This window comes from Ochlerotatus camptorhynchus, unplaced genomic scaffold (genome assembly GCF_037179485.1).
Source record: "Ochlerotatus camptorhynchus isolate MF236.1 unplaced genomic scaffold, CSIRO-AGI_Acam_v1.1 ptg000094l, whole genome shotgun sequence".
NCBI classification, from domain to species: Eukaryota; Metazoa; Arthropoda; class Insecta; order Diptera; family Culicidae; genus Ochlerotatus; species Ochlerotatus camptorhynchus.
Window position 1 is genome coordinate 5,265,706 of NW_027040584.1, and position 21,045 is coordinate 5,286,750.

The 21,045-nt window shown below is 40.0% G+C and overlaps 1 protein-coding gene across 1 annotated transcript in view; it reads right to left on the reverse strand.

Moving 5' to 3' along the window:
- Positions 1–21,045, reverse strand: part of LOC135698751 (alpha-1D adrenergic receptor-like) — a 204,412-nt gene that overhangs the window by 20,315 nt on the left and 163,052 nt on the right. The window contains exons 4-5 of the mRNA XM_065218878.1: positions 6,532–6,657; positions 6,286–6,466 (exon numbers count right to left, since the gene is read on the reverse strand). Of these exons, the coding sequence (XP_065074950.1) occupies positions 6,286–6,466; positions 6,532–6,657 (307 nt within the window). The remainder of the gene's footprint in view (positions 1–6,285; positions 6,467–6,531; positions 6,658–21,045) is intronic.

Below are 21,045 nucleotides of genomic sequence, written 5' to 3' on the forward strand. Positions count from 1 at the left end.
GATACGTCGATTTTAATAGTTACGCTTGGGCTATCCCATGGCTGTCCGATGTTACCTGACTTCCAGTCGCAATGTTTCGTATTCCGTTCTCGCCCAACAGATCTTCGACAAGTCTACGTCATGGATGTCGCCACATTTGGATCATGCTGTTCGCCGGCATCGGCGCAGTACGTTAAGAACCTCAACGCCGAAGAGTTTGCCAGCGAGTATCTACGAGAGCTGCAGCAGCCAACAAGAACAAGCACAGTGACTACTTGGACAGATTTAAGACGATTGAAGAGGCGATTGCAGTGGTGAACGAGGTCAAACTGGTACACTCCAAAGGAGGCTTCACTGTCCGACGCTTCCTGTCGAACGAACATGAAGTCCTGCGAGGAAAAGGTGATGTGGCTGAAGTAGAATTAAAAAATCTACATCTGGAACGTGATGGGAAGTCCGAGTCGGTATTGGGGATGAAGTGGATTCCAAGCGAGGACGTATTCATCTATACCTTCGGTGTGCGAGAAGATCTGCATTGTCTTTTGTACAATGACCATATTCCTATCAAGCGTAAGGTAGCCAGGGTGGTCATTAGTCCTTTCGATCCGCTCGGCCTCATTGTCTTTTTTATGATTCACGGTAAAATTCTGATCCAGGAGCTCTGGGCGATAGGAATAGAGTGGGACCAAGAAATTCCGCACAATATCAACGAACGGTGGCGACTATGGGCTGACCTACTTCAGCAGCTGGATATACTACGCGAACCGCGATGCTAATTCCATTCATTGAAAGACTTTGCTCGTCTGCAAATCTACCTCTTACCCTACCCGATGGTTATTTATGTTGCTTTACGTGGACGTGCCTTGAATTCCTATAAATTTCCGAGACGACCCAGCCCACGGCTGAAAGTCTCTTTAATAAAGAAATCAAATCAATTCCTATAAATCATCGAGAGAAGGAATAGTTTACAAAAGCTGTTACACCCTAATTCTAGCTCTATCTAGATATACTCAGTGCGTGCTAGTGCTGGAAGTTTAACATCAAATTCGTCACAGACAACATTGAACAAGCGAAGGTACGAATTGGTTGTTGTAGCCGTAGTTTGTTCTGTGGTATGCTATGCTATTAAATCTGAGTTCCGAAACTGTCGGGGAAGAATCGAGCATCTTAACAACATTCTTGAATTTGTAAAACTTGGTTGCACCCGAAAAAAATTCCAATGAACATTTTACATGAGATTTATGAAAGACAAACTGCTCATCGACAAGTCATAAAACTCTTCAGATTTATGAGACCAATTACTCCTACCATCAAAACAATCCTCTCTTCACTGGCGCCGTAGCTGGATCACTCCTGAAATACTCAAGCAAAATAGCACTCCAGTTTCATCGCCCCCCTTATACCTTTTTTTTTTTTTTTTTTTTTTTTTTTTTTTTTAACTTTTTATTTGTTCCAAATTCAAAATAAATTACATTTCATTTTAACCTAGGTGCTCCAGTTACTGCAGTAACGTACCAGCCTTAATTGTTATGATATATATCTAAGTGTTTTTACATTGTTCATGTCTTGGCAATTCAGTATTTTAAACAGGTTTTTTAACCTGCATGTCAGTATAACAATTGATATCTTAAAACTAAAAACTAAAACTAAATCTTATCTAAGTATAAAGGGAATTAATCGTTGCAATTGAGGATTGCAACGATTTTTGCCTGAAATTATTAATTATTTTGTTGGACATTTGTGCTAAAGTCTCAACATTCGAAATTCTATGTACTTCGGTAGTACTGTACCAGGGAGGCAACTTCAAAATCATCTTCAGAATTTTGTTCTGAATCCTTTGAAGTGCTTTTTTCCTGGTAGTGCAACAACTAGACCATATTGGCACAGCGTAAAGCATGGCCGGTCTAAAAACTTGTTTAAATATTAGAAGTTTATTCGTCAGGCAAAGTTTGGATTTCCTGTTTATAAGAGGATACAAACATTTTATATATTTGTTACATTTGGCTTGAATGCCCTCAATGTGATCTTTAAAAGTTAATTTTTGGTCAAGTATTAATCCAAGATATTTCACTTGGTTTGACCAGGAAATTGGAACTCCGTTCATAGTGACTATGTGACTACTACTAGGTTTCAAAAACGAAGCTCTAGGCTTATGTGGAAATATTATAAGTTGAGTTTTGGAAGCGTTGGGAGAAATCTTCCATTTTTGTAAATAAGAAGAGAAAATATCTAAACTTTTCTGCAGTCTGCTGCAAATAACACGAAGACTTCTTCCTTTAGCGGAAATGCCTGTGGCATCAGCGAACAAAGATTTGTGGCAACCCTGAGGCAAATCAGGGAGGTCCGAAGTGAAAATGTTATACAATATAGGCCCAAGAATGCTACCCTGAGGAACTCCTGCCCTAACAGGTAGTCGATTAGATTTGGAATTTTGATAATTTACTTGAAGAGTTCTGTCAGTTAAATAATTTTGAACTAATTTCATAATATAAAGTGGAAAATTAAACTTTTTCAATTTAGCAATCAAACCTTCGTGCCAAACACTGTCGAATGCTTTTTCTATGTCTAGAAGAGCAACTCCAGTTGAGTGGCCTTCAGATTTGTTTGAACGAATTAAATTGGTAACTCTTAAGAGTTGATGAGTAGTTGAATGCCCATGGCGAAATCCAAACTGCTCATCTGCAAAAATTGAGTTCGTATTGATGTGAAGCATCATTCTATTCAAAATTATCTTTTCAAAAAGTTTACTTATTGAAGAAAGCAAACTTATTGGGCGGTAGCTAGAAGCTTCAGCTGGATTTTTATCCGGCTTCAAAATTGGAACAACTTTTGCATTTTTCCATTTATCAGGAAAGTATGCCAAATGGAAACATCTGTTAAATAATTTTACCAAGAAAGACAAGGTACTCTCTGGGAGTTTTTTGATGAGGATATAGAAAATTCCATCATCACCTGGAGCTTTCATATTTTGAAAATTTTTAGTTATAGACCTTACTTCGTCCAAATCAGTCCCCCAGGAATCATCAAAAATATTTTCCTGAGAGAAAATATTCAGAAAATCTCGAGAAACCTGATTCTCAATAGGACTAGTAAGACCCAAACTGAAATTATGGGAACTCTCGAATTGCTTAGCAAGTTTCTGAGCTTTTTCCAAATTTGTGATCAAAATTTTACCACCTTCTTTAAGCGCTGGAATAGGCTTTTGAGGTTTTTTCAAAATTTTTGTGAGTTTCCAAAAGGGTTTGGAACTCGGGTCTAATTTAGAAATATTATTTTCAAAAGTTTTGTTCCTCAGGGCAGAGAATCGCTTTTTAATTTGTTTTTGCAAATCCCGCCAGATAACTTTCATGGCAGGATCGCGTGTTCTTTGAAATTGTCTCCTACGGACATTTTTAAGACGGATCAAGAGCTGAAGATCATCGTCTATTATAATTGAATCGAATTTAACCTCGCATTTTGGTACTGAGGCAGCTCTTGCTTCAACTATAGAAGTAGTCAGAGATTCAAGAGCATAATTAATTTCATCTTTGGTTTGCAAAGGAATGTTTGGATCGAAGTTATATTCCATAAATGTTCGATACTGCTCCCAATCAGCTCTATGGTAATTGAAAGTAGAGTTGTTGGGATTACAAATTATTTCTTGGGATATTTCAAAAGTTACTGGAAGGTGATCAGAACCGAAGTCAGCATGGGTAACCAATTGGCTACAAAGTTGACATGAATCAGTTAAGACCAAATCAATAGTGGAGGGATTTCTTATAGAAGAAAAGCATGTTGGGCTGTTTGGATATTGAATAGTGTAATAACCTGCAGAACAATCATCAAACAGAATATTACCATTGGAATTGCTTTGAGCATTATTCCATGAGCGGTGTTTTGCATTAAAATCACCAATAATGAAGAATTTAGACCTATGACGGGTAAGTTTCTGGAGGTCACCCTTGAGAAAATTCTTTTGCTGGCCTACGCATTGGAATGGCAAATAGGCAGCTATAAACGTAAGTTGTCCAAATTTTGTTTCAACAGAAACTCCCAAAGTTTCAAAAACTTTGGTTTCAAATGAAGAAAGAATTTTATGTTTGATTCGTCTATGAATAATGATGGCAACGCCACCACAGGGTCCATCAAGACGATCATTTCTATAAATCAAGTAGTTTGCGTCCTTCTTAACCTTATGGGCAGGTTTAAGGAACGTTTCAGTTATAACGGCAATATGCACGTTATGAACTCTTAAAAAGTTAAATAGCTCGTCTTCATTATCTTTAAGAGATCGAGCATTCCAATTTACAATATTTAATGCTTTAAAATCCATTACTGAATTTTAAAGTCATTACAATATTATTTGCAAATTTTACTCCAGTTTGAATAGCATCAAACATGGAGTTAGATTTAAGCATATCAGAAATCATGTCAATTAATGAATTCTGTAAAAATTCCATTTTGGGGGCAGTAATGCTTCCTAAGTCAAAATTGTCAAAATTTCCGTTAGAACGTTGGTTAGTATTTTGATTTCTACCCGCTGCAATAGCAGCATAGGTAGCTCCATTAACTCGCTGAACATTGTTAGCAGCGAGGGGAGTAGGTACAGATGAAACATTTGAAGCAGGGGAGATATTTGAACCTACGGGTACGAATGTAGAATTTGTTCCTCGCTGACCGTTGTTAACAGCAGAGGAATTTGTACCTGGTCGGAAACGTGGAGCGTTTCCTACCTGACGGTTAGAACGAGATTGTAGGATCGCTTTGCGAGTCTTACATTCCCAAAAATTGGATTTGTGGTTTTCACCACAATTTGAACATTTAAATTTCTTAGGATCTTCCTTCACAGGACAGTCGTCCTTTGCGTGAGAGGAATCACCACAATTCATGCATTTAGCTGGCATGTAGCAATTTTTAGTTCCGTGACCCCATCCCTGGCACTTACGGCACTGGGTGAGGTTTTGGAAATTTCCTCCAGTCTTCCTGAAGTGTTCCCACTTCACTCGGACATGGAGCATAAGGCTAGCTTTTTCTAAGGCCTTAAGGTTGTTTAGTTCACTAGACTTGAAGTGAACTAAATAAAAATCATTAGAAATCCCGTTGCGCGAATCGCCAGGACGGGATTTCATTTTCATTTTGATTACTTGGAGTGGCACAACTCCAAGTAATTTTGCCAGTTCATCTTTGATCTGATCCAGGGATTCACCACTGGGCAGTCCTTTCATGACAACCTTGAACACACGTTCAGTTTTGGTGTCGTAAGTAAAAAATTTGTGCTTCTTCTCAGTAAGATACTTGAGAAGACATTTAAATCCGTCCAAGGTTTCAGCCAATACACGGCATTCACCCCGACGTCCAATTTGTAGTGAAAACTTAACTTTCACGAAATTCAAAAGTTCCATGCGAAGAGCATGGAAATCGCTAGTGGTTATCACAATAGGGGGAATCTTTTCCTTCTTGGCATTAAGCCGGGAAAGTTTACTAGAATTTTTCTTGGATGATGGATCATTCTCATCATCCGTGAGCAAATCAAATTGATTACTCAAATTAATTTCATCAGAAGGGGGGTCAAGAGTTTGCCCCTTTCTTTTGCGTTTAGGCGCCATGGCGGCAGTAAATTTTTATCCAATTCGACTTCCAAGCAGATTACTATAAGAATCTGAAGGATCGAAGAGGAATTTTCCAAATCGATATCCAAGAAGGATTACCTCGGGTAGGGTCCAAACAAGGATCGAAGAGGAATAAGAGTTGGAACAAGGTAGAAAATTTTTTTTTTTTCAGGTTGAGCACTGAAAAGTGCTGTTTAAATTTGTTGTAGCTTTAGGTAGTAGTAACACTTCCTTCAGCAAAAAGCAAATAGATCCGCACGGCAAGAGAGCACGATGCGGACTCCCTTTATACCTTGTTTCCCCCGTTATATCCTCCATCCCACCACTCCAGCATCGTCGGAAGCCATTTTCAATCCATCACCCACTGCCAGTGTGCAGTGATTTATATTTTAATCATCAACTCTCGAGTGCTGCTCTTCATCCTTTACAGCAGGTCTCATTCTCTTCCCACCTCGTCCATAATGGAACCCATGATCCAATACCTTCTATCCCACCTAGGCACCTAACCGGAGGGGAAACCGTGACGCCACAGTAATTGGCATGTAATCTCTGGATGATAAATTTGACGAGCACCGCCGGATTGAAACTCTCTTAACTGTTATGCCACTTGCAAGACCTTCTTTCAGTGAATCGATTGGAGGAGGTAATCAACGCCGGAATCTGTGTTTTAACGGTTGAAAGCTAAGGGTGTGCCTTTTTTGTTTGTTTCGGTGCTTACCTTGTGAACTTCTATTTCGGTCATCTTGTCGTGTCGGGATGCCACCACGCAGGATATTCGCAAGTACACGTAGATCATGACGGCCATAGGAATGAAGAACGAACCCATCGCCGAGAAGACGACGTAGCCCTCGTTTTGGTTGTACCGGCACTGGTCCAGTTCCCGTCGGCCCGGTTCGTACCTTTCGGGGGATGGAAGAAATAAACGGTTAAGTCACAGAATGGCAGACGGAATGGGAATACCTACCAACCGAGAATGGGGGGACAAGTGATGGCCAGGGCCAGCACCCAGACAACCAAAATCATCAGGAGAGCTAGACGCTTCGACCGCCTCCGGCGGGAGTAGTTTAACGGTTGTGTTACCGCCAAATATCTGAAAAACAGAGAACGGGAAAAGGACGGCGACTTCAGTGCATTAATTTGGCTATGATTATTGATAATTTAGTATTTGAACTACATCTCCAGAATGTTCCACATCTAAAAATTATACATTTTCCTGCTCTGCAGAACAGCTAATCCACTTTTATGGAACTGAAACTCTGCCTTCCCGCTTAACTGTGTCATTACGAAAGCAATCAAAACTTGGAATGTGGCTTTACTTCTTGGAAACTACAACATTCTTATTTATGCGAAAAGTTTCGGCGAACACGAAGTCGCTCTGAAGGCCCCACCATTGTGTAGGTAAATCCCAGGGGATCAGTGCCGCTGCAGTTGTCATCGTCTCACATTGGAATGTGGCTACGGGTAGATAGATGGTGGTGGCAAAAGAAAGTAGTTTTAGTTGTTTCCGCTTTTCCGAAGTCATTTTCCATTTCAGACGGAGGTGCGTGGATGGAAGTGAATTCGCAGGAAAATCTGCTTGCATCGCACACCTGAGCACCATCAGAGGCGGATGTTTGGTTTGCGGGAATTTCGGTTTCTCTATTTTCAAAACCATGGGAAAATGGAAGTGTATCTCACAACTCAAAGCCGGATTTGGTGAAATTCTATTTACAGATTAGTGGCAGAGGTGCAGCTTATATTTAGTTCTGGAAATATGACGACTAATCTTCGTGAATAATTTTGGAAGTTAGCTAAAGCATGGATTAACGCGTGTTACTGAGATTTCTAGAGATTCTTAGACTCTTATTTTAATGCATTTACGTTGACATTATTCGGTTGAAATTGACGCAATTCCAGCTGAGTTGAATAAATAGAAATCAAATTGACTGGAAAGGGCAAGGAGCTGGAATGGATATAAAATAATAATACAATGCCACTGGAAAAAAAACTTGGAAATGCAATGTGAATCGAAATGAAAAATAAATGCGAATCAGAATAGAAAATAAATGAACATGGGTAAAACAAGAAATTGTAAATCGGAATGGAAATAAAACAGAGCATTACGAACAATAATGTAAATTAAATTGAAATTGAAATCGAAATTTGATTAGAAACTGGAATCGAAACAAAAATAGAATCATATAAAGACTTGAGCTTGAATTGAATCAGAAATAGAAAAAAAGAAATGAAAAATGAAGTTGAGAATCGAGAGCTGAAATATAATGCAATAGAAAATAAAATATAAATTGACGTTGCAAAAGAAACTGCATAAGTAGGGTAAATGATGGCTTTTGCACGCATTGACTGTTTTCGGCAATCAAGATTTAAACTATAATTTCACTGCATTTTCGCACCAAGGCACGTCTTTCACCGAAGTAGTCCGTCGTTTCTGAAAAGTATCTTCCAACTGCCTCCGAAAATTTCTGTCACCTTGCCTCGAAAGTTTCTACCAGCTTTTCTTGAAGTTTCTTCCTCAAAAACCCCTCTGACTTCCTCTGGAAGTATCTTCATTTTCCACGAGAATATTTTTCAGTTTTGACGTAGGATTACGTCTTTCGGAAACATATTGGTGGTGCAATTAAAAAAAAAACAAGAATAGACCGTAATACGAAAAGTGGTTAGGTTTATCCACTTATAATTCGATTAAAAATTTTTCTACAAATCTGGTAAAATGGACACTTTATCAATTTTAATAGGTCACTATTGAAAATTACACAAATCCGTTATCCGATTTGCGTGTAATAAAATTTGTAAGCTAACACGTCAATCGCTGATTTCTCACGAATAAAACGTCAATCTCGGAAACAAAGAGGATTTATTGCTAGTTTGGATTTGGTATAGTTTGCCAACGAGATTGGGCTTTTACTCGTGAGAAATCGGTGATTGACGCGTTTGTTTACAAAAGCAACTACGCTCAAATTTCAAATCACTCCGGAAATGTCCAACTGTTGCAATGGTGATCAAAATTATCACCGATTGCCTGCAAAATGCACCTTCCCTAACACAGATTTCAAAATCGAGTTCCATCTGGTCTCGCCGAACGGTGGTCGCGTTGAACATTGTTCTTCAGTACACAACGAAAGGCTGCCCGCTAGCAGCCCACATGAGCGTCCATTCATCGAAGAAGGAGGAAGAAGCCGCACCGCTACTGATCGGATTCAGTAGCTCTCCGTGAGTCGCTGTGGGCCATCTATGCCAAGCGCGTCATTCTCGTTCCAAACAACATCCTCCAGCTTTATCTGTGTTGAACACCCTAATAGATCAGCATTACTCAACCATCACGACAAAACAGTTCTTTTCAGGTCCACCATAAATTTGTTTTCGATTATTTTCAGGACATTTCTCAAGGTCATCCATTGGATGTCAGTTCCCATAAATTAAATCTAACGTACCATGTAATGGCAACATTGGGGGTGCAGTTTCAAAAACCAAAGTCGGTCGCGGCATGAAAGTGGTCTGCCACTTTCTACCAATCTGTTAACATTAAGACTTTATCAATTTTCAAGAGGTCATAATTGAAAAGTTGCACGAATGTGCAACTGTTGATGTGATAATTAAAATTATCACCGATTGCTTGCTTCCGATTTCAAAATCGAATTCCATCCGGTCTCACCGAACGGTGTTTATTCAATCATCGCGTGTGGTGAGTGGTGGTGTCCGGCGTCATCATCAGTAGTAGTGCTTTCGGTGCGCAGTGCACAACGAAAGGCTCCCCGAAAGCAGCTAGCTATCAAGTCTGCCCACAAGAGCCCCTTGATTCACCGAAGAAGAAGTAAGAAGCCGCACCGCTACTGATTGGATGCAGTTACTCATCGTGAGTCGCTGTCTCAAGTAACATTATAAGATTTATGAAACACTACAAAGCAACTATAAAACAACATTCATAAAACCCTGGTCAAGGCTATTTTGTCATTAATGCATCCACCAAAACCTCATTAAGACTAGAATATGTCTAGTTGGCCCACCCTGGAGAAGGTTCTGAAGGATATATTCTCGAAGCTCTTCGAGATTGATTCACTGCAAACGCATTGAGAACCATTTGAAAGCTACAATAAAAGCTATTTAGCAACAATAAAAACCCTTTCCGAGCCATTGCCCCAAGCCGCATGCTGAATCCACTAGGAAAACATCAATCAAGATAGAAAAGAATTTATGAATCCGATCTTGTCAAAATAATTAAAATAGAAACTGATGATATAAAATTTTTGTTGAATATCCAAATTTATTACACTAGTTCTCATTAAGTGGCCTAGTTTTAAGTGCCATATTAAATTTTATGTGAAATGTACGTGAAAACATGGAAAAAATTAAGTCCACCCTCGTTAAACGTCGATTTGACTAATTATTTAACATTGAAAAAAATATATATTCTTCAGATCGAGCTTGGCCGAGATTTTTTTATTTTTTTTTTTATTATTTTCGCATTTAAATTAGACCTGTGCGCCGCCACGCCACGCCGCCACCGCTGACAATTTTCATACGCCGCCGCCGCCGATGAAATTGAGCCGGCGCGCAGCCGCAGTAAAATTGTTCACGCCGCCGAATAAATATATGACACGCAGATGAAAATTCCGTAACATCTTTTCGGTAAAATGCACTTTTGCATAATTTCAACGCGTTCATGAAATTTGAACTTCTGTGCACGCTCGTTCGTGACTGCTAAAAATTGAGTGCTTAACCACTCTATTTCATTAAAACCAGATCTAATCTTAATTGAGTATGAGTTTCCCATAGAATCCAAAATATAGGGAAATGAGTCAAAAATACACAAATGGGCATACATTTCGTTTCCTTTCTTTTTTTTTGGGATTAATGAACCAAAAAGTAAAAAACATATTAATTAAGCATTTTATTTTATAGCAAACAAAATGCAAAACCATTATCTCTCAGTTTGCGGTACGTTTCCTTATTTTATTTTATTTTATTTTATTTTATTTTATTTTATTTTTATTTAATACATCCATCTGACAATAAGTCTTAATGAACCAGAAGCCATAACAAATACTAAATGTATCTGGAGTTAATAATACGTCTCTGGAATTGAGCAGCAGGTTCCCCAAACTCGAACAACTCTTCAACTGTAGAAAACGTGCGAATCATACTCGTAACAGGTTCATGTTGTCCAAAAGAAGAGCGGTGTGAGTCTTGACGCAATAGGAACGTTGAGCGTAGAAATCTGCTTGGCGCACGAAAGTTCAAGCAAGAGAGTAAGTGGGTAGAGTCAATTTCACCACTTAATAACTTCGCGACGAATGTTGCCTGTTGAATTTGTCGCAGTCGTTGTAACGTGTCCATGCTTAGCAAGCGACATTTCTCAGCATACGGAGGTAAGTTTAGTGGATCTCTCCAAGGAAGTTGTCTTAATGCTCGACGAATGAATGTTTTTTGGATACGTTCTATTCTGATGTTCCAGGAAAGTTGGTAGGGAGTCCAAACAACAGATGCAGTCTCGATAATCGGACGAACGAGTGAACAGTACAGTGCTTTTAAACAGTACGGATCCGAAAAATCTCTTGAGATTCTTGATATAAAACCAAGCTGACGATTAGCCTTAGTGATTACCATTGAACGGTGTAAGTCAAACGTAAGTTTAGGGTCCAGCATTACACCTAGGTCGCTTACTTGTTCTACTCTTTCTAGTACAAATCCATCAATTGAGTAATCGAATACGATTGGCGTTCTTGTGCGATTAAATTTCATTATCTTATCCACGGCTGCTTCAATTTGCTTTATTTTTGAATGATTTCTTTCGAAATTTTAAAATTTTCGTCTACTACGGAAAGAAAAACTTCGCATTTTTACATTATTTTTAGATTCAGCAAATGGGCTGAAAACTCAAAATTGAGATCCACCTTTATTTATTTATTGTTGAGTCAATGTTACTCAAATTAACAAATCATAACTACTCATGATTTAACGTTTCAAAAGTAGTTTTGAAAATGAGTTCGTCTGACTCATTTTTTAGTAACCTCAAAGGAGCGTGTATGAGGCAGCGATTGTAACTTAGTTTTTTGACGTTTGTTCGCGTGTTCTCTATCTAGCACACAGGATGTTTTTTGATGCAGCTGACTCTCTTTCTCTCGATCCGACGAAAACACCGGATGAATGAAACAGTGGACTAGAGTTTCCTTCTGCCTAACCTATAGATTCTGCGCATTACGTCATACCTGAACAACTTTGTAGGTGGAGATATTCTATGCTTTTGAAAATAAGAAAGCTGCCGTATCCTTGCATGAAATCCAACAAGGCTCCAGGGGTCAATCGTATATCATCAAAGATGCTCAAAGCTGACTCCATGCTATCCGCTCAAATGTTGCATCAAGTATTCTGTAATATCTGGGACACTGCGACTTTCCCGGCTGACTGGAAGCAGGGCGTTTTAGTGAAGGTTCCAAAGAAGGGGGATCTGACTGTTTGCGACAATTGGCGAGGCATCATGTTACTGTGTATTGTACTCAAAGTTCTGTGCAAAGTTATCCTGAATCGGATACAAGAGAAGTTCGACGCGACTCTCTGGCGGCAGCAGGCAGGATTCTGTGCCGGAAGATATTGTGTGGACCATATTGTCACGCTCCGCATCATCCTAGAGCAGGTCAATGAAATCGAAGAGTCCCTTTATTTGGTATTCATTGACTACGAAAAAGCTTTCGACCAACTCAATCACGAGAATCTGTGGAGCGCCCTGAGATGCAAGGAAGTCCCGGATAAAATCTTCAACCTCATGTAAGCGCAGTATCAGGCTTTCACGTGCAGAGTTCTGCATAACGGAGCCTTGTCCGACCTATCCGGGTAGTCACTGGTGTGAGACAAGGATGTATACTATCACCGCTACTGTTCCTCATCGTAATCGACAAGATCATGGTGGGTGCAATTGACATGGTGGGTGCAACTTTACGGTAGCGGGGCAATGAATGAAGAAGTTCGAAAGTTTCCAATTTTTTGGGAGCCAAATAGCGTCCGATGGCGGGACATAGGTGCACGAATCAAGAAGGCTAGGGCTGCCTTTGTGAGTTTACGAAACGTATGGAGATCAAACCAGATAAGTCAACGCACCAAAATCCGAATTTTCAACTCGAAAGTGAAATCTGTGTTGTTATACGCCAGCGAGACGTGGTGTGTATCAGCGAAGAGCACTCAGAAGCTGCAGATCTTCATTAACCGATGTCTGCGGTATATAATTCGTGCCTGCTGGCCTCACAACTGGATCTCGAATGCCAAGCTCCATCGTCGATGTCATCAGAAGCCGATAGCAACAGAAATTCGAGAGCGAAAGTGGAGGTGGGTCGGCCACACACTTCGACGGGGTGGAAACGAAATTTGAAAGCAAGCGCTGGATTGGAATCTGGCAGGACATCGCCGCAGAGGTAGATCCAGGGACTCATGGCGACGGAGCCTCAAAAAGAAAATAAAGCCAGCCGATAGGAATCTGACCTGGGCCCAGGTCAAGACAAAAGCGAGCAGCCGCCCAGGATGGACGTCTTTTGCGTTGGCCCATCTCCGGTGGTGTACAGGACCCTTAAGTAAGTATCCTTGGTTGGCAGCCTTGGTTCGCAAGGTATTGTGTGTGCCCGCCACCAGCACGCCAAGTGAACGACTTTTTAACATAGCTGGCCTGACCGTATCTGCACGTCGGTCAAACATCCACCCTAAAAATATGGATAAAACAATCTCCATTCATGACAATTACAGCATTTGCAAAAATAGAGTTTTGCGGTAAGCAAAAACTGTTACGTAATGCAACAGATCGCTTTTATTTACTATCCACCCCTACATAACGTACTTTTCTTAAACTTAATAAAAGGGTTGTAACACTTTGCCATATGACTCCACCCCCTGCAATTTAACCTGCACTTGACATATTTTTCTAAACAAATTCCGCATGCACGGCCAATGAAACGCTCAAAATTCAGTAAGAGTTACTCATATTTGAGTTCAGGTTACTCAAATTCGCGAACACGTAGATCACTCATAGAATGAGTAAATTTTCCGAGGAAAACTTCTCGAATATGAGGAAACCTGATTATGGTTTTAGTCTGTCTACTAGTACACTTCTAACCTGTGTATAATGTTCTTAAATTTTCCCCATATTCGAGAAGTTTTCCCCGGGAAAGTGTCGAAATATTTACTCATACTAAAGGGTGTCCACGATGAAATTGCCACACACAAAATTGATTCGCAAAATTCGAGTTTTCATCCGATTGCCATCAAATTTTCAGGGATTGAGAAATAACTATTAAACTTCATTTTACCATTTTACTCGTATTTTATTCACAGTCCATACGCAAATGCCCGCACCTTGGCCTTAACCCCGGCCATAAGATTCTGCACAACCTGTGAATCAACCGTTTTTTGCATGTAAACCCATACTTTCTTCAATTCCTCGACAGTCTTCACTACCTTAGGTCGTTTAAGAAGGTGCTGCTTCATAATCGCCCAGTACTTCTCGATGGGGCGGAGCTCCGGAGTGTTGGGAGGGTTGAACATTTTCGGCACGAAATTGACCTTATTGTCCGCATACCACTTCAGCACGTCCTTGGAGTAGTGGCATGAGGCCAAATCCGGCCAGAAGATTGTTGGGACGTTGTGGGCCTTCAGGAGAGGAAGCAGCCGCTTCTGGAGGCACTCTTTTATGTACACCTGTCCGTTCATCGTGTCCTGGGTCACGAAAGGTGCACTCCGCTTCCCGCACGTGCAGATGGCTTGCCAAACCAGGAATTTCTTCGCAAATTTGGACATCTTCTGAGTGCGGACATGCTCCGGAACGCTGAACTTATCCTTGGCCGTGAAAAACAGGTTGCCGGGGATCTGTTTGAAGTCGGCCTTCACATATGTTTCGTCGCAGCATTCAACTTTCGTCAGCATGTTGAGGTACAACTTCCTGGCACGGGTTTTGGCGGACTTGTTCTGCTTCTCGTCGCGATTAGGGGCCTTTTGTACCTTGAACGTTCGAAGCACAGCCTTAGTTTTGGCCTTCTGGACAAAACTTCGGCTTAGGTGCAGCTTCTTAGCTACATCCCTAACGGAGGCGTTCGGATTTCGGTTGAAGGCCCCAACTACGCGGTTGTGATTTTTGGTGTTGTACGGAATACTTTTTCCTTCACTTCTGGGCTTCCGATCGGTGGTCAACCGTTCCTCGAACCGCTTAATCACTCGCGACACCGTGGAATTCGCGATTCCCAACGTTTTAGCGATGGAACGATGCGAGAGATCCTTGTTCTCGTGATGAATGCGCAAGATTTTATCACGCACGAGCTGTTCTTTCGACTCCATTTCCGCGAGTTTTGATCACAGGACTTTAAAACTTGCAGGATGTAAATAATGCACTATGAACTAAATCCACCCAAATTTTCATTAAATTCTACCCAACGGTTAAAAAGTTAGAGCAATTTCATAGTGTGGCAATTTCATCGTGGACACCCTTCGAGTGACCTACCTACCTACCTACCTTCGAGTCACCCTTTTATGAGTGATCTACGTTTAAGCGATTGTAAGTAATCTGAACTCAAATGTGGGTATAATTTTTTGTCCATGAGCGATTGGTTTGGAAAGCAGTCCACTTTGAGAAGCGTTGGAGAACGGTTGTGTGTTTTGCTGCGCTGCGTGCTTTTATATTTTTAGAGCTCGGGCTATCTTTGTGCTGGCGTGTAATTTTTCGGTGCTCACATTTGAATAGTTTTGTGTCCCGGGCGCGAAAATTTGATTTAGAATTGTTTGTGCTGATGTTTCCCCCCTGTTGCTTAGGTGCCTGGTGTGCTCTCGCTTTGTTGTCGGTGTGACTCGACCGCACTGATCTATTGTTAGGTTTTTGCGATGTGCATTGCTTTTGGGCACGGATTGACTTGAAAAAAAAGAGTGATATTTGGTTGTTGTGTGGTTGGAATCACTGGAGGGGGAATTGTTTAAGAATGAATAGAGAAAAGTAAGCATCGGGAATGCGCTCCCGGATGTATTGATTTTCGCTTTAGTGTCTCTACTTACGTGCCCGTCCAACCCCTTTTGGCCTTTCATACAACAGTATGTTGAATTCAGAATGATGACGAAATTTGATCTTGCTGTTGAGTGGAGCCGCATGCAGGGCAAGACCCAAGCTAGGATGGTGGCTACTTACATACATACATACATACATACATACATACATACATACATGAGCGATTGGTTTGGAAAGTATTTTTTTTTCTAAATCATTAAAACTAAACTCACGCTGACCAACGCCGCCACGCCGCCGCCGCCGAAATCAAACGGCGTGACGCCGCCACACCGCCGCCGCCGGCAGAAAACAACATATCACGCCGCCGCCGAAAATATTTTGATCGGCGCACAGGTCTAATTTAAATGTTTGCTCATTGCTAAATTTACCAAAATATAGTTATATCTAAGGAAATATTGATTGAAAATCGAAGATTTTAAAAAACAAGCAAACTATTTGTGGCATAAAAGTTGATTTTCATGGGCCATTTGTGAAAAAGTTTTTTTTTTCCTTTGGTTTTATTTTTTCCGTCGATCTTGTTTTTCGTGCTGAGCACCAATGCTACCGACGTGCCAGGAAGGCAGCTCCCACACCTGGACTCTACCTATCGACCCATCAACTCATGAACCGGGGACCAACGGCTTTACTTCCCATCCGAAGGAAGGCGTGATCAGAGATGTTATGCCTCAGAACATCCCGACGGCGCCAACTGGGATTGAACCCAGGCCTGTTGGGGTGAGAGGTAATCACGCTTACCAATACACCACCGGCGCCGTTATTTGTGAAAAAGTTGTTTTGCTTTCAAGAATTCCTTAACAAATTAATATGGGTTTAAAATGGCTTTTATGAAGAAAACTTGCAGGCTGAATTGTATTTATCTAAAGCCATTTTGCTTGATCCTAACCCGTTCAGATTTATGGCAGCATTTATGAAGGCAAAGTTGCCTGCAAAAAGTTAAACGTCAAAGTTTGTTTGTCTTTCGATAGTTGCGCTGTGAGATCCAGGAAAAAGATCCCCTTCTTCCGGATGCAGGGCTGTACGCTTGAATGATATTTTCGAAGAGTCTTTCGCCGAATAAAATCGCTGCTATGGATCGGAAACCAGCTAATCTCCGCTAACTAACAGTTTCAGTGGTTTGCTGTCGGTTGTTATTTCGATTGTCATCGCAAGATCTGGAGAAGGCTGGTATGGTTTTTTTTAACTTTAGACAATGTTTTATGAGTTCGAGGGCCCCGCTCACTTTACTCTTCTCCGACAGATGGTCAGTCGTTGGTGGTGTGCTGGTTCTTCTAAAGAAGTAAATTTATCTGAAATTGACTTGATTTTTTCCTCCTACTTCGTCTATCCTTCGAGATTTCTTTGTCATAAATTTGGCATTTATTAACTATGAGGAACCATCTTTTAAGCTCAATTTGTTAAACAAAGTAATTGGGGAGTTAATGATCCACTTTAAAAAGGCTAAAAAGCAACAATAAATGCTTTTTTCTCTAATGCAAAACCTAATTGTTTTATGGTTGCTTTTATAATGATAGAACACGTTTATAAAGTATTTTATCTTGACATTTGCTAATGACGTTTATGCTTGAATTACAGAACAGTTTTAAGGAAGGATTGATAACTGTTTTAAATTTATATTTAAAACTAGACAGTTTTTGACTTTCTTGCCAGATTATAAAAGGTTTTTAAAACAGCAAAAAGCTTAATTAGTAAGCAGGAATGTTTTATATTTTAAAATGCTGTATTTAAACTAGATGGATTGTTCAATGCCGTTATAAAACCATCATAAATCAGAGTGGATGCTAAATGATTACTGAATTGTTACTTGGGGTGGGTCATCTATGCCAAGCGCGCACCCTCGTTCCAAACAACATGCAGCTCACCAGCCTCATCACCCCCAAAACTCTTTGATAATGTAGCCAGCAACCAAAACATTTGTGGTCAAATGCATAACAGTATTGAAGTGGTACATACAAATACTCGGGGGCGACCCCGGCGTAGTGGTTAACATCCATGCCTCTCACGCCAAAGTCACGAGTTCAAATCTCACCCCCGGACAAGTCACGAATAACCCAAGAGCGTTAAAGTGACTATAATAATAAAAAAAAAAAAAAAAAAAAAAAAAAAAAAAAAAAAAAAAAAAAAATACAAATACTCACAACGAATTAATACCTCATGACCTTGTCAATTAACAAAAAAAAAATCGAATTATACAATATTCTTTATAATCATAATAATTCTACTACTGAAATGACAACTTCAATTCAAAGATTCCAAGTTCATGGAAGTCCTACTAATGATCAGGGAAGTCTTGCCGTAGTTCAGGGAAGGCCTGCTGAACTTCAGCGAAGTCCTGATGAAGTTCAGGGAAGTTCTGCGGAAATCCAGAGAAGTTCTGCCGAAGTTCAGGGAAGTTCTGCCGAAGTTCAGGGAAGTTTTACCGAACTTCAGGGAAGTCCTACCAATGTTCAGGGAAGGCCTGCCGAACTTCTGGAAAGTCCTACCAAAGTTCGATAATCCTGCCGAAATTCAGGGAACTCCTGCCGAAGTGATTTATTAGATTTTTCGACTGGTACGAATGGAGATTTCTTTTATATGGCTTTCTCAGTCTAGGGTAATCCAAACAGGGAAATGCAAAACTAACTGTTTGGATTACCCTAGATTGAGAAAGCCATATAAAAGAAATCTCCTGCCGAAGTTCAGAGAAGTCCTGCCGAAGTAATACCGAAGTTCAGGGAAGTCTTGCCAAATTCAGGGAACTCCTGCTGAAGTTCAGCGAAGTCCTACCGAAGTTAAGGGAAGGCCTGTCAAAGTTCAGGGAACTCCTGCTGAAGTTCAGCGAAGTCCTGCTGAAGTTCAGGGAAGTCCTTTCAATTCAATTCTTGGAAATCAGGGATGAAGTTCAGGGATGTTCTGTCGTAGTTCAGGGAAGGCCTGCCGAACCTCAGAGAAGATCTGCCGTAGTTCAAGGAAGGCCTGCCGAACCTCAGCGAAGTCCTGCCGTAGTTCAAAATGGGAATGGAAATGGGAATGGAAATGGAAATGGAAATGGAAATGGAAATGGAAATGGAAATGGAAATGGAAATGGAAATGGAAATGGAAATGGAAATGGAAATGGAAATGGAAATGGAAATGGAAATGGAAATGGAAATGGAAATGGAAATGGAAATGGAAATGGAAATGGAAATGGAAATGGAAATGGAAATGGAAATGGAAATGGAAATGGAAATGGAAATGGAAATGGAAATGGAAATGGAAATGGAAATGGAAATGGAAATGGAAATGGAAATGGAAATGGAAATGGAAATGGAAATGGAAATGGAAATGGAAATGGAAATGGAAATGGAAATGGAAATGGAAATGGAAATGGAAATGGAAATGGAAATGGAAATGGAAATGGAAATGGAAATGGAAATGGAAATGGAAATGGAAATGGAAATGGAAATGGAAATGGAAATGGAAATGGAAATGGAAATGGAAATGGAAATGGAAATGGAAATGGAAATGGAAATGGAAATGGAAATGGAAATGGAAATGGAAATGGAAATGGAAATGGAAATGGAAATGGAAATGGAAATGGAAATGGAAATGGAAATGGAAATGGAAATGGAAATGGAAATGGAAATGGAAATGGAAATGGAAATGGAAATGGAAATGGAAATGGAAATGGAAATGGAAATGGAAATGGAAATGGAAATGGAAATGGAAATGGAAATGGAAATGGAAATGGAAATGGAAATGGAAATGGAACTGAAATGGAACTGAAACGGAAATGAAATGAAAATGAAATGGAAATGAAATGGAAATGAAATGGAAATGAAATGGAAATGAAATGGAAATGAAATGGAAATGAAATGGAAATGAAATGGAAATGAAATGGAAATGAAATGGAAATGAAATGGAAATGAAATGGAAATGAAATGGAAATGAAATGGAAATGAAATGGAAATGAAATGGAAATGAAATGGAAATGAAATGGAAATGAAATGGAAATGAAATGGAAATGAAATGGAAATGAAATGGAAATGAAATGGAAATGAAATGGAAATGAAATGGAAATGAAATGGAAATGAAATGGAAATTAAATGGAAATGAAATGGAAATGAAATGGAAATGAAATGGAAATGAAATGGAAATGAAATGGAAATGAAATGGAAATGAAATGGAAATGAAATGGAAATGAAATGGAAATGAAATGGAAATGAAATGGAAATGAAATGGAATGAAATGGAAATGAAATGGAAATGAAATGGAAATGAAATGGAAATGAAATGGAAATGAAATGGAAATGAAATGGAAATGAAATGGAAATGGAATTGGACAACTAAAGAGCTTAAAACATGCAAAGTTTCATGCAAATCGGAAAAGTTTCAGTCTGATCGATAAGGATTTGTTGTCTTTGGTCATATTGGAAGGTGCACGAAATCTTTTTACATGAGTTCCATATTTGTAAACTTTTGGATTGATTTTCAAACGTTCAATGTTATCCTGCTCCATCATGTAGCAATTTCGTTGTCAATCGTTGCCAATTTACGTGTTCCTCTTTGTCTCAACACTTATGTCGTTTCGGTATAACTCAACTCAAGATTAGTCTTCTTTCCGACTAAACTTTTCACAACAACCATCCAGTAAATATCCAATTGAGTAAAGTTCCAAGAACGAGCAAAACATAAACCTCCGGCGCCGACCCTCCGAAAAGTAACCATTTCCAGAACATTTACTCTCCAAACACGTGAATCATTGATAGCCACTGTTTTATTTCCTTGCGTACCTACGGAGGGTCAGCATCATCTGAATTTGAACGAGAGAGAATGAACCCCCCGCTTGGATTACTGCACACTCATACTCAGGCTAAGCGGATTGGAATTCAGAATTTCGGTCTTCAAGATGTGGAAAGTTTTCCCTCTGTAATAAAATCCATGTTCAGTAACGTGGTACCTGCTTCAGAGTGATCACTGAATGTTGGATGCGAAAAGACTTAATCTGTTTAGAAGCTTTCGTTCTCACAGGGATTACTCCGGTAGTTGTTTCTCTTGGAAACTTTTGTTGTTACAATCGATATTAAAGAACAACAGTAATCCGGTGGACTCTGAGATCAATCAGCAAGATAAGCTTATTGAATTCTACCCATATTACACGCTTGATTATCACAGCTCCGGTAATCCAATATCCCAGGAAATACATCAGCTCGAGAGTAACGACATTATTATAATATGACACAGAATGTCCTGTAAGGACCTTTAGCTAGATTACATTGCCACACCACCCCCCGTTTCCCGCCCCGAGTGATGCTGTAGCGTAGTGTGGTAATGCTGGTCACTGCTGACCGGGCAAACCAACCGTTACCACTGGGGAATTGATAAATGTGATGTTGTACCGAGAAAATTGTGTTATATCTTGAGCGGAATATAAATCTTGTCGGATACCGATAGTGCGATTCTATTAAGGCTTCCGTTGCTTTTACTGCCACTGTCC